Raw genomic sequence first — 13,628 nt, 5'->3', positions numbered from 1 at the left:
TTCGCCACATTGTATAAATATATTGTAGCGACGCTATGTTCATCGCTACAGCTTAAGTAGCGTGCTACTGTAGCGTCGCTACAATTAGCGCGCTACTCCCGACTACTGACAACAACCCATAGACGCGATAAAAATAGATCTTATGGAAAAATTAATAGTACCTACTAAGAAAGTATGAAACGTTGATACTTGAATACATCTTGATACCCACCTTTTTCTAACATAGTACACACCACATACATGATTCTATCTAGTACCATTTGATTTTATAATATACTAAAACTTACCATTCTATTTTAACATACTTAATCTAATAAGTATTATTAGTATACCTACAACTACACTAATGTTTTAACTTAAAAAAAAAATGATTGTGAGTAACTATTAAGTTTTGCGTTTTTACACAATTTTAGTGTCTGCTCCAGGTTGGGCCCGGGGCCCCCCAAATATATGTAAGCCTTGGGGCCCGTGTGCGCGGCACGCTCTGCACACCCGGTTTTTGCGGCACTGGTCATAGCAATAAATACACAATGATAACTTGGATAAAGTAGACAAAATAATAAAATATAAATAAATAAATATCCAATGTCATAAATGCAATTAATTATTAACAATTTCTGCTTATCAAAATAATTCCGGATTATGACAAGGTTATTTAAGTGCCATCCAGTCCTTTATTAATATTCTGTAATTGAAGTTACTATTCAACAGGTTCATGCAATTTCTTGATCCTTAAAGACAATACACACGTTTTATCTTTGCATGGGCTCAGATGCGTGTTCAGGAATTTTGAATGGGGGGTGAGGGCGGTCAACCAAAGGTAATTTTATAAATCTCGGTCATCTAAATATGTGTTTTCATTATATCAGCGATATAATATATTACTCCTTGAAGATCAAAAACTATGCATAAAAATAGGTGTTTATAAAATGTTGTTAGGTTCTATTAACTGCTTTTGAATTGTATATGATAAATGATAGTATGGTGATAATATGGTGATAATATTTAAAATATTGTTTATATATTTGAAGGACGGCTCGGTAAACATGACAAGACTGCACTCTGTAATTCACAAATTACCGAATTGGAAACAACTAAGAGTAAGTTAATTTCACCAATTGTATTCGATTTTAACTAACGAAAATCTGATGCCAAGCAAAACATAATCACAATATGGATCTATACCATTTTTTTTATTTCTCAATAACTCATATATTATTTTAAATTATAAATTTTAACCCCTATTGACAGGAAAATTAATTCGAAATCAGTAGGATAAAATATAGAGCTGTTTTTAAACCACACCACTGTGTATTATGTTATCACTTATCACAGGCGACAGACTGCACATCCACACAGTTTACACCACTGCCACAGCTGTTTCATCACTCCTCCACAAATAACACATTTAAACGTAAACCCCTCCTCTATCGTCAAAAACAGGCCACTGATGCATTTACGCATTCATTTCTAATTATATGGCAATGTCGAATAATTAATGTACCTTTTATTGTAAAGATTATTGAAATTATAGTTGGACTTAGGGAACAAACATAAAAAAAGTTGGTTGTTTTCCAGCATTAAATGTGTTAATTATATGTTACGCAGTTCTAACATATAGATAATTGATAAATTACATAATCTATATAATAAAAAAAAGTGGCCATTTCTCAAATAACGCAGTTTCTTGAAAACTACTACTCAGATTTTCTTGAAATTCAACATAGATATTCAGTTTGAGCTCATAAGTATCAGTCTGAAGTCAAAAATGGCCTAGGTATTTTTTAACGATCACCAGGGAGTCAGAAGTGTAAATTCATTGGTTTATAAAAGAAAAATAAAGAGTGGCCAATTAAAGGTCAAATTATAATTTATAATTGCCATAGCAACAAAATAACAGTAACAATTCATTTTTTTAGAAAAAATAAATCACCAATCTTTCTTGAATTAATATAGAGTAGTACATTCAACGGGCAACGAAGTGCACGGGATCAACTAGTATATGATAAAAATAAATACAGATTGCTTAATTTTTAAATCACATGCCGTGTATTTTGTTTTTAATGTCTAGGTGTACTGGCATATACTAGCGTGTTTGCACTTGTGTAGCAGTAGCTTACTGGGTACCTAGTGTTTTAGTATATAAATAACTAAATATTTAGCTAATTTGTATTATTATTAACTTCTAGCCATTAAATTAAGTACATATGTATGTTATCTAAAGCACAAAATTATTTTATTGTTGGTACCTAATAACTATATCCTCATCTACATAGGTTGTATTAAAATTGATGTCAATTATGGGTGACCCTGTGGCAAGTTTTCCGGAAATAATTGAACTGAACAAATTGCGGAGATGGTACGAAGTACGGATAAATGAAAACAGACATATGACGTTGAAAATGAAACGTTCGTAAAGCTCGATTCTTATCATCATCTAATATTATTATCGTTCACGATACAATACCTGACCATAAATATTTTGTTGTCACGCTTGCTCCGAAAGTTTGGTTTTCGATAGCGGTTGAAGCGCTGGAAAGCGTCCTTTTTCCGACCACTGGGTGGTAAAGTGGGAATCCCTAAAATTGCAGGACAGTAAAGTGGAAATCCCCAAAACTGTTGAGTGCACATATCACGCGCGTATCCCCTGCACAACCAGACGCTAAAGTCTATACTATGGTCCTTACAAGACATACACTTTTGGTTACATCTTATATTCATATTATAACCTCCTCGCATGACGCGTAAACATTTTTATTTCATGAAATTGTTTTTGTAGAATAATCTGATTGTTGCATAGATCCCTGCATACTGCATTAGCTTTGCGTTATTACATTTTTTATTCTTATTTTATTTTAATATAATAATTATTATTTATACTGAAATCTATACCACGGTCCTTACAAAATATAAGCTTTTGATTACATCTTGTATTCATGTTATAACCTCCATGTATGACGCTTAAAATAAATCAAACCAAATCGTTTCTTTCGTAAAATATTGTTTTCGTAAAATAGACTAGTTGTTGCATAGATCCTTAAATTACCTTTGTCATGATCAATGAGCACAGAAGCGTGAAAAAAAATAGTATGCGTAGCTCGTGCGGGAAGGCAATTTCAGACTTGTGCGAAATGCGGCACACGTCGGCCGTAGGTAACTGAAATAGCTCACATCCCACCTTTGCCACACAATATCCTATTGAATTGTGTAATTCATGGTGTAATATTTAAATACGAAATTGTTATTTAATGGTTTAGAAAATCTGATGGTTCAGTCGATAAACGCGTGGAGTGCACCACGGATCAAACTGACGTCCGTTAACGTACCACAGAACCCAATGCAAGGTGAGGGAAAAATTGGTGCGATGAAAATAACTTGGAATCGAGTGAACGAAATGAAACGCAAAGTGAGTGTCATTTTCCGACGCATAAGTGAAATATCCAAACGGGTTTTTACATAATATACGTAGGTATATGACATATGGCTTGGAACTACTGGATTTTATATCATACCCATTGTCGATATACTATTATGTAGGTATATTTAAGAAACTATCGTTATTGCAATATTGCCAAAACAATACTCCATAATATATTCAAAAAGTTAATTTTCCAAGAGATAAAAAAAAACTAAAAATACTATTTTGAAAATCATTTTAACTAAATATTTAAATATGATTAGAAAAACTATTTTTCATACAATTAATAATTATATTTTTCCGTAACTATAGTTAGGATATACATGATGTTGTCTTCAGATAATAGTGTGAAGATAAATACGTGATATTAAATATTAATTTTGTTTATAGTTTAAAATTTCAATATCATATTTCGTATCCATAATAAAATAATTCTTTATCACATTGAAATGTCTTTATAATAATTTAATTTTAAATACGTTTTCATTCAAAAAAAAAAATTCTACTAACATGTGTGAGTTCTTCGAGACATGAAAATTTCACAGCTTCACTTCTTCTTTGTAGATACTTAAAACGAAAATAAACTCGTTTTTCTTGTTAAGTGATTTAAACTTTGCTAAAAATTTGTAAATATTTTAGTCTCTCTAAAACTTATAGGTACATATACTAAACATTTATTTGAAAGACTTTTCACAAGTCTTACTATTATGTAATGTAGAACCGATTTGTTCCCTACCTATGTAATTCATGATAATATATTTCTTTCCTTAGTTCTTCTAGAACCCAAGTAAGGTTTACCTTCCATACGAAATATTTGGTTAAATTTTTTTTCAGAATATTGATGGTTTTATTTATTTCCTTGTATACTAATAACAATATCTTCTGAACTTTATACATTTATATTTTATACGACATATTGTTTTGGCAAGGAGTAACAACAAAATAATAAATATTTTTTTTTAGAAAATCTATTATCTAAGGGGTGGATAAACAAACAATGCATTTTGTTTTTTTAATACTGTTGTAATGAGAACGCTTTCTTAAAATTGAACATATATTAATAAGCTAATATAGAATATAATGCATTGTTTAGTCTTTTATTTTATTTTACATTTATTTCCATTAATTCCATTGAATGAACGGTGATATAGAGTATATGTTTTTTATTCTTAAAATATTCTGATTTATTTTCTTATTAATGGCCAGGATCGACCAAAATAGAATTACAGCAACATTACCTATGATAATATCAATAAAAGCTTTAAATGCAATAATTGTAGCTTATTATTTATTAAATTATTATTTTATTATTTTAAATTTCATAAAAATTAAACTAAGACTATACACATAAAGTATAAAATAATTGCATGACTTTAGACAATTAAAATACGGTTAAGCGCTTCTTCCGTTTAACAATTAATCAATTACTGCTAAACGTTTATTCAAGTACCTATATTATACGGCTATAAAACAAAATGTATACAATATTAATTTTAAAATGATTGGTTTTGTAATTTTAATCCAATATCATAGATCAAAAAGACTAAATCTGAGTATATCGACAAACTCAAACGTGTGGCGATCAACAACGCGAGAACAATGTACCAGACTATGTATAATGACTATTACAACAGCCATTTGAGCAGAAACTTTAAACAGTCGTATTATGATTATTTCCCGGCAAAAGATGATGATTGCTTGTTCGAGTATGTCGCTGATAGAAAGAACAACAAATAACAACACCGTGGCCGTGATCGATGTTTTTTTAAATATGCCTACATAATCATGATATAATATTATATGCAAAAGTTTAATTCAAGAAATCATAGAGTTGCGAAAGGCTTAATTTTATTTGAACCTGTGCTATCCATAAAACGTATACACAATACACATAAGTACATAAGCCAGATGCGAATAGGTCAGTTGGATCATCTTTCCGATGAGCCGGTCCTTGTGTAGGCCAAATTATAATTATATGATAACAAAAAAAAAGTGATTGAATACATATAAATTAATAAATATTAATGCAATAATAGGCATTACAAATGTGTTGTTAGAAAAACAAATTATGTTAAAATCATATACTCGGTATATATTATTATTATTATTATTATAATAGCCAATAGGTAATTGATGATTGTGACTTATGGATAGAAATGTGTTATACAATAAAGACAATATACCTAGATAATATATTAAGACAAGAAATATAATAAATTATATTTCTATAATAGGTTTAGAAAATGTAACTAACTTTTAACCATTATACAAAATGTTAAGATTTATATTTATATTGGTTACAAAATATTGAAAAATGTATTATGTTCAAGTTCGGAACAGCTTAACCTTATCTAACTAACCCAAGACTATTATAGTAAAGTTATTATATATTTTACTAATTTAGAGGAGAGACAAAAAAAATTTTTAAATAACAAACTAAGGAATGCTTTTTTTGTGTTAAAATTACTTAAAAAGCAAAAAAAATCCGTTTTTGGGGGGTAAAAAAGTTATATTTGTTTTAATCACGATACAAGCTGTCTATTGTCCTAATGGCTAATTACCTACATTTCTGGAGAATTATTTGTTGGCTACTTTTTCTTCACTAAAATTCATACCATAATTTAGTATAATAAAATGTATGTTATATCACAATTTTCATCACTGTTTGTACGTAAGTGTATGATCTAACTCTTAAGTATCAAAGTTATACCAAGTTTATTTTGATATAATACGGTGGAATAATATAATCGATTAATACATAATCCTAACGTAACCTAACTGTACTAAAATCCGATGTTTACAATATTATGTATGTCATCCACGTTGTTATTTAAATACTCTTCGCGCATTCTGAAAAGTAAAAATTAACCATTCCAAATTAAACAAAACAATATAATTGTATACTCGTATATTGCCATATTATGTAAAATTTCACAACAATTTATAATAATTCTTGCTTTTTGTGGTTTATAGTGTAATGAACTATCTTTTTTTAGACACCACTACCTGTTCAGAAAAATGGAGGTGCTCACAATATAATAATTTTTTAAATATTGATAAATACAAATATTGACATACCTTCCTTTTAGAACTCCAAATAGCCTTTCTATGTTATTTCTGACCAAACAGTGGTTATTTGTATACCTATATTCAGGACTCCCTTCATTTGCGTGTAATATTGGAATCAACATATACGTCTCAGAGGCATAACCAGAATCACCTAGACAATATATTAATTTGATAATAATTTTAATTATTTGTCATAAGATACCTACCGAAAAGATAAAACTGTCCTATTCTGTTGGTGTACAAACTCTCCATTTCAAGCACTAGATGCAAATATAAATTGATCGTGCAAAAGTCGCAATTCAGAATCACACACATTTAAAATATAAAAAAGGTGGGTAAGTGGATTTCGCTCTGCTGTACAGTAGGTTACAAGTGGATCACTGTATAATGGATAGTGTTAAATTTGAATTCAATGATATAATATCACAGTATAAGAAAAAAGGTTCTGAGCGGAGACGGTATGTCGGTCATAATATTATATAATATATTGTAGTCTATGGTATTAAAAAAAAAATAGACCTATAATAGGTACCTATAATAAATTCTAAATTAATCATATCACAATATCTATTAGGTACTTATAACGCGTTATACATCAACAACAAACCGTGATACTATCATAGATATATAATAGTATAACTTTAGAAGTTTCAAGTAACCACGAATAATATTATACAATCACAACAAAATAACTAAAATAGTTATTCTAGGTTTTTTAATATGTAATTTGGTCAAAATTTGAACTTAAAATGAGTATAAAAATAAACTCTGCTTATGTATTTTTTAGATTTTTGGTAACAGAATTAACTACTTACGTGGAATCTTGTTTTAAATTTTCAATCCTTAGATATAAAAGTTGAACATTTTATAAATTTTTAACTACAAAATAATTATTCAATTTTAAATTAGATACATTTTATCAAAATTCGATCTTTAAATGCTTATAAAAAAAAATTGTGCCCATGTATTTTTAATATTTTTCAACTGTTATTGTAACAATATATCAGGAGCCTTGTATTAAATTTTTACAATTTTTGATCCAACAGATTAACTTTTATTGATATTCATAGAAAAAAAAATAAAAAAATTTAAATATGAAATTATCCGTAAACATCTCACAAGTCAAAATATTTTGAAAATTTTATCAAATATAGAAAATGGAAATATAAACAACCAGTGAAAATTCCATGTATACGGTCTTTCGTTTTAAAGTTACACCAAAAACCAAAGTCGATTTTGTGAAAAATCAATTTTGCGTAAAAATTCCTGTTTTTCCTTAATTTTTCTTTTGTTTTTCACGGCGCTTTTGAAAACTATTGGGAAAATTTCAATTTTTAACCCTCCAAAGTACCAACTAGATTTTCTTCCTATCAAAAAAGATACTGTTGAAGAAAATTCAAGCACTTTTACTGTCCTAAAAGGTGATGACAGAGAAAAAAAATATAAAATAAAAAAAACACATACATCATTGTAAAATCAATTCATTCATCGTTCCACTCAGGATCTAAAATGAATGTAAAAAAATATAAATTATGAAGAAATTTAATATTTTACAATACCATTTGAACATTCAAAGAATGAAACCCTTTAAAGTTTTTGTAAGCTTCCTCACGTTCATTAAGAGGGAATATGGCTATGTGTGTACAGTCCCCACACAGCATTTTAATATTACCCAACTATGGTATAAATATTTTCAGGAAAACAATTTAGTTGTCAAAATATTTGAAAAATTTGCGTAAATAATAAGAAAACATTTTATTTATATTTTTTGGCCAAGAAGTTTACTTTTGAAAAATATTTTGTTAAAAACATTAACAAAACATTTTAATCATATTTAAAAAAAAAACATTTTCATGAAAACATAATAAAAATATTAAGTCAACATTTTTGTGTAATATTTTATTATTTTATGAGATTAAAATATTTATACAATATTATTAGTCAAATATTCATTATTCAAGCACTCCAAAATACTCACAAAATATTATCATTTCCTAAATGCTGTATGGTTCAATGCATCCTAATACACCCGGATAAGTGGTTATCTGTGCAAATCTAAACATATTGAATTAGGTATTTATATACCTACGTAGAATATACATTGTATCAGTTCTGGGGGGGGGGGGCTATTCAGACGCTCATACGAATAACATCCGTATACGAACGATTCACACGATTCGTTTTCGTATACAAATGAAAAATAGTATTCACAAAGCATTCATATTCGTATTCGAATCCGTGTTCCCTATATGGCTATATGATCCATATGGGAATGATAGTCACACGATGAACAGCAGCAACATCCCGAATTATATTTTTATCATGGAAAAGAAAACTATTGCGTTATTGTTATACATAATATTTCCCGCGTTGTAGTAAAACCGTTCAACTTATTTCTTTTTCATCGTTAATTCTAATTTCAAAATTAAATATTAAAATGTCGACCGAAAAGAGAACAAAAATTAAATCGGTTAAAAACGATTAAAAGTCAGATTAAAAGTCATGGTTGGTTTTTTGAAAAATCACGACGAGTTGTCATAGGGGAAACATTCCTTAACTTTTACTTAAGCTAAGCAACAATGGGAAGAGTTATCGGTGCTTTTAAATTGAATTCCGGGCCTTATAAAAGACTGAACGTCCTGGCGCCGGGTAAATTTACTATTCAATTTCTATTTAAAATACTAAGGTAAAATACCAACTATCCATTTTTTATATACCTGGTGGCTGGTTGTCCACATTTTGGATAGTACATAAATAATAGGTATTTAATAAATGCATATTAATGGTTTACAATACATAAATTTATTATACCTAGGTTAAAGATTTATAATTTATTTAGAAATACAATTTTAATTTACACATTTAGGTATTGCATTTTTCATATTAGTGTATAGGTATAATATATATAAAGGTTTAATGTATTTTAAATTTACATCAAGGTTTTAAATTATTAATGAGGTACGTTAAATTTATTAGAAAGAATAGTAGAGTTATAATACACAATATAATATAACTATATAAGAACACAATATATACACATAAATTATTAATATTCAATGTTTAAAGTTACACAAGGAGTAATAGACTAATGTTAAGACTACAATGTACATAAATATATTAGATACACGAAACCATTAAATTACAAACCGTCCTTTTTTTAAATTATGAACGTACTGGGTTAAACATTTTTTTTTTCCTTAACAAAATGTATAAATGTTTATTGTATTTTAAAAAGAATCATGAGTAAAATATAAAGCTCACTAAATGTTTTAAATGTTATAACAAAATTCTACTATTAAACATAAAATATTTAAAAAAATCTTTGCGTTATATTTACACATTTTTTTATCACGATTAGAAATGATACTAGAATTATAAATAGAAACAATATGATTAATTTTAAACAACACAAATTTTGTTTACGAAATTAAAAATTAAACTAAAATAAAATTTCAAATATTTTAAAACCTTTAATACTGAGTTAAAACTTAAAGAAATAATGTTAAATTTTAATTTGTTTCCCGTCGAATACATATATTATGATTTATGAATTATTATGCATACTTACCTATTTAACTATGTAATATACTAATATGTATCTAATGAATAAAAGGTAATATTAATTTTGGAAAACTAAAATCACTTTCTGGCTACCTACTTATTACTGTGTGACTACGTTAACGTGATTGGGTACCTATAGCAAAAGCAAATAGCAAATGTCACCAATGTATGGCAATTGATATCCATGATGCATGTGGCATTGTGGCTCGTCTACCTCATCATACTATGTTACATTTCAAGTTATGAATTATTAATTTTAAATTGTTTTATAGTCCTGTCCAATAAATTTAATAAAGTACAAAACGCTTAAATACGTACGTTACACATACATAACGAGTGATTAAAATAATAATTACCATTAATTTGAGACAGTATACTTATAGTTACCAATGATGATTGAACATAAATATAAAATTTGTTTATTATAATAAAATGTTTATGAAAATATCATACGTTATTTTATATATGATATTATATGATATATTCAAATATAATAGATAGATAATATATTATCTATAGATACCTACAATTTACATCATTCAAATACCGAGTGACGTATAAGAGTGTAAGACCTAACTTAGGTAAAACTGTAAAAGTATTGGATAATCATAACAAATAATAAATTCGGTCTTCTTAGTGCTCTTGGCGGCCAATGCCCGCATCAAATGCTGTTAAAAAAAGACTCAAATTGCTTAATCAAAGATAGGACATTACCACACCGTATTGTCTACATCGTGAAATTAACTAAACATAAAAATTAAAAAAAAAAAACAGATTTTTTGACCATAACTTACAAATTAATTTTGAGCATTTTTATTTGAAAGTACCTAGTATGCAAAACAAGTATTTTGAAGAAAAAATTTTTATTTTTAATACTGTAAATAAAAATTAATATTTTGGTTGGTGCGCTTTCCGATAAGTTGAGATTGTCTGTGATATCTTGAGGTGTATCCCTTATTGCATAACCACTAGTTGTTACGGCGTATGTTTTGTCTGTACTTGTTCTTAATGAAAATTAGCCTTTTTATGCTAGTTGGGATTGCTCCGTTACGTTTAATTTCGTATGTAATATATTGTACATTTTTGTGATGATGTATTATGTATAAGTTAGTGGATTTTGTTAATTTTTTGTGCATGGTTTGTGCTTTGATGTTGGATATTTGTTTATAGCACCTAATATATCTGTTCAACTTAAAATTAGATTATTTTTAATAAAGTTTAGTACCGAAGCCTTGTAAAATATCAATTTGTTTTCTAGAAGTTTATTCATGTTGTTGTACAAGTGTAATTTATAGTATCTTGACTCTTGAGATCTTTATTAAAAAATGTTTAATATTTTATTTTGTATTTCTTTAATGGGTACAACTGTTTGTTTAATACCTACTTTCCCAAGGTCACCATATAGAAATATCACAATTACCTAATTATAAATTATATTAATGATTTGTAAGCTACTCTATTTTTTTTAAAGTTCCAAGATATTTGTTAGATTTTTGAAAGTCTACATTATTTTTCTTCATGTATTTGTTATGAGTCTTAAGTAGACTTTCCATTTTGGATTATGTTATATTTATATACCTTAATATTTACAGTTGTTAACTACATTTACAAAGGTTTGGCACGTAAGTACATATGTTTTGAATTTAATATGGTTTGTAGACTTTTTTTATTTTGTTAGTTAGAATTTACTATATACCTAACTAATATGGTAAAATTATAGACATTTTTTACGTTAAAGAATAAATTAATAAATTATTTTCTCGTATAAACTATTAGATATTTCTCAAAACGATATTTAGCAATTTAAGTACGCTAGGAAAAACCTCAAACTAGGACTGTATATAAAGTCAATAGTATATATTATTATGGTGTATAATAGGTGCGCATGCTGCAGCCACTACACTCGGGAGAACATGTGTAAATATAGCAGAAAAATAATGATACCTAACTGTGCATATAGTGGTAATTAATATCTATAAATTGGGAATAAAATATTTAATCGAGCGTATGTACCCAAATTACTCTAAAAACAATCAAAAAATAAAAATAAATAATGTCACATCTGAAAACTGTAATTTTAATAATTTGAGTCACGTTTTTAGATTGTAGTTTGCGCCAAATAAAATTAAGTAACTAAGCATTATGTAAGATTCTCAATCTCTTACCAAATATAATAAAATTTTCCACCATTTTTCACCTTATCAACATTGTAATTTACACTTTTATCTAATTTAGAACAATTTTTTTTTACTTATTTATATGTATTTTATTCAGTAATTAAGCTCATTTTAATAGCCTACATATCAAGAAAATTATTAAAATGATGTACTCATTAAGTAAAATCAAATAGTATACGTATAGTAATAATATAAAAACCAGATTTATTAATTTATGTTATGCGACCTATTATGTGTATTTAATTTTAATTGGACGCAATAATGTACTTATATATGCCTATATGTCACGCCGTACAACGAATTGTATTAAAATACGATACACAAACTAAGTATTCTAACAGGAAAGAGGAAATTCGCGCAAAATAGTGGTGTAGAAAAACGATTCTGAGCGGAGACGGTTTGTCAGTCTGAATATTTTTTATATTATTATTATTTATTATATCCTGTAAGTTGAATTAATATTATGATATTATTATTATTTATTCATTGCTATGGTGATAAACAAAGCTTTAGAAATTAAAATCCCATTTTTAGTGGTTTTTCGTAATTTGTTGGTAGTTTTTTCTGTGGCATTAAAATATAACTATTGCGAAAATCAAAAAATGACCTCTCTAAAGTAACATCTAGATCCAATTAGCGAAAATATACCAAAGGTACTATATATTGAAATCGAAGAACTCCTTCTGGTAGTAATGTAGTATATAGGATAAAAAAAAAATAAAAAAAAAATAAATACCATAGTAAAACCACTAACTTCCTCACTCCGCTCAGAATCTAAAAATTATATTTTAATATTAATTCAACTTACAGGTTGTAATAAATAATAACAATATAAAAGATATGCAGACTGACATACCGTCTCCGCTCAGAATCGCTTTTCTTATACAATAATATTATATCATTGAATTCAAGTTAAATACAATCCATTATACATAGTAGACTAGTAGAGTATACACTATACACTTGTAACCTACTATACAGCTGAGCGACATTCGCTTACCAACTTTATTTTTTTATTTTGATATTATTTATTATAGCCTGTAAGTTGAATTAATATACAGGATAAAAAATAAACACCATTTTAAAACCACTAACTTCCTCACTCCACTCAGAATCTAAAAATGTAAGCGAGTTGTAATTGTACTGCACTACTGTATATAATTGTCTAATTGTTCATGTAATCATATTGTTATTAATATTCTGCATATTATTTATTCACGATTTATATGAAATGATACTGATATGAGCTCAGTAAATATCTCAGGTAAATTCCAATAATGGAAATTGAAAGTGTGACGAAAATTACATGTTAATATTTTTATATTTTGTGGATATTAAATTACGCAATTAAATACACCTACTAACCTTTACAGAACTTATAGATGCTATTACAATTTACGATC

The 13,628-nt window shown here is 27.5% G+C and overlaps 1 protein-coding gene across 2 annotated transcripts in view; it reads left to right on the top strand.

Moving 5' to 3' along the window:
* The window catches only part of LOC100570313, a 19,414-nt gene extending 13,964 nt beyond the window's left edge, over positions 1 to 5,450 (top strand). Inside the window, exons 10-13 of one of the 2 annotated variants that reach the window (XM_008188622.3) lie at positions 1,032 to 1,100; positions 2,277 to 2,409; positions 3,258 to 3,406; positions 4,952 to 5,450. In XM_008188622.3, the coding sequence (XP_008186844.1) occupies positions 1,032 to 1,100; positions 2,277 to 2,409; positions 3,258 to 3,406; positions 4,952 to 5,155 (555 nt within the window). In that variant the 3' untranslated portion in view covers positions 5,156 to 5,450. The remainder of the gene's footprint in view (positions 1 to 1,031; positions 1,101 to 2,276; positions 2,410 to 3,257; positions 3,407 to 4,951) is intronic. The other variant, XM_003239983.4, reaches the window with a different exon arrangement.
* The last annotated feature ends 8,178 nt before the right edge of the window (positions 5,451 to 13,628 follow it).

The sequence above is a fragment of the Acyrthosiphon pisum genome, chromosome X (genome assembly GCF_005508785.2).
Source record: "Acyrthosiphon pisum isolate AL4f chromosome X, pea_aphid_22Mar2018_4r6ur, whole genome shotgun sequence".
NCBI lineage: Eukaryota > Metazoa > Arthropoda > Insecta > Hemiptera > Aphididae > Acyrthosiphon > Acyrthosiphon pisum.
This window is presented reverse-complemented; position numbering and strand designations above follow the sequence as displayed.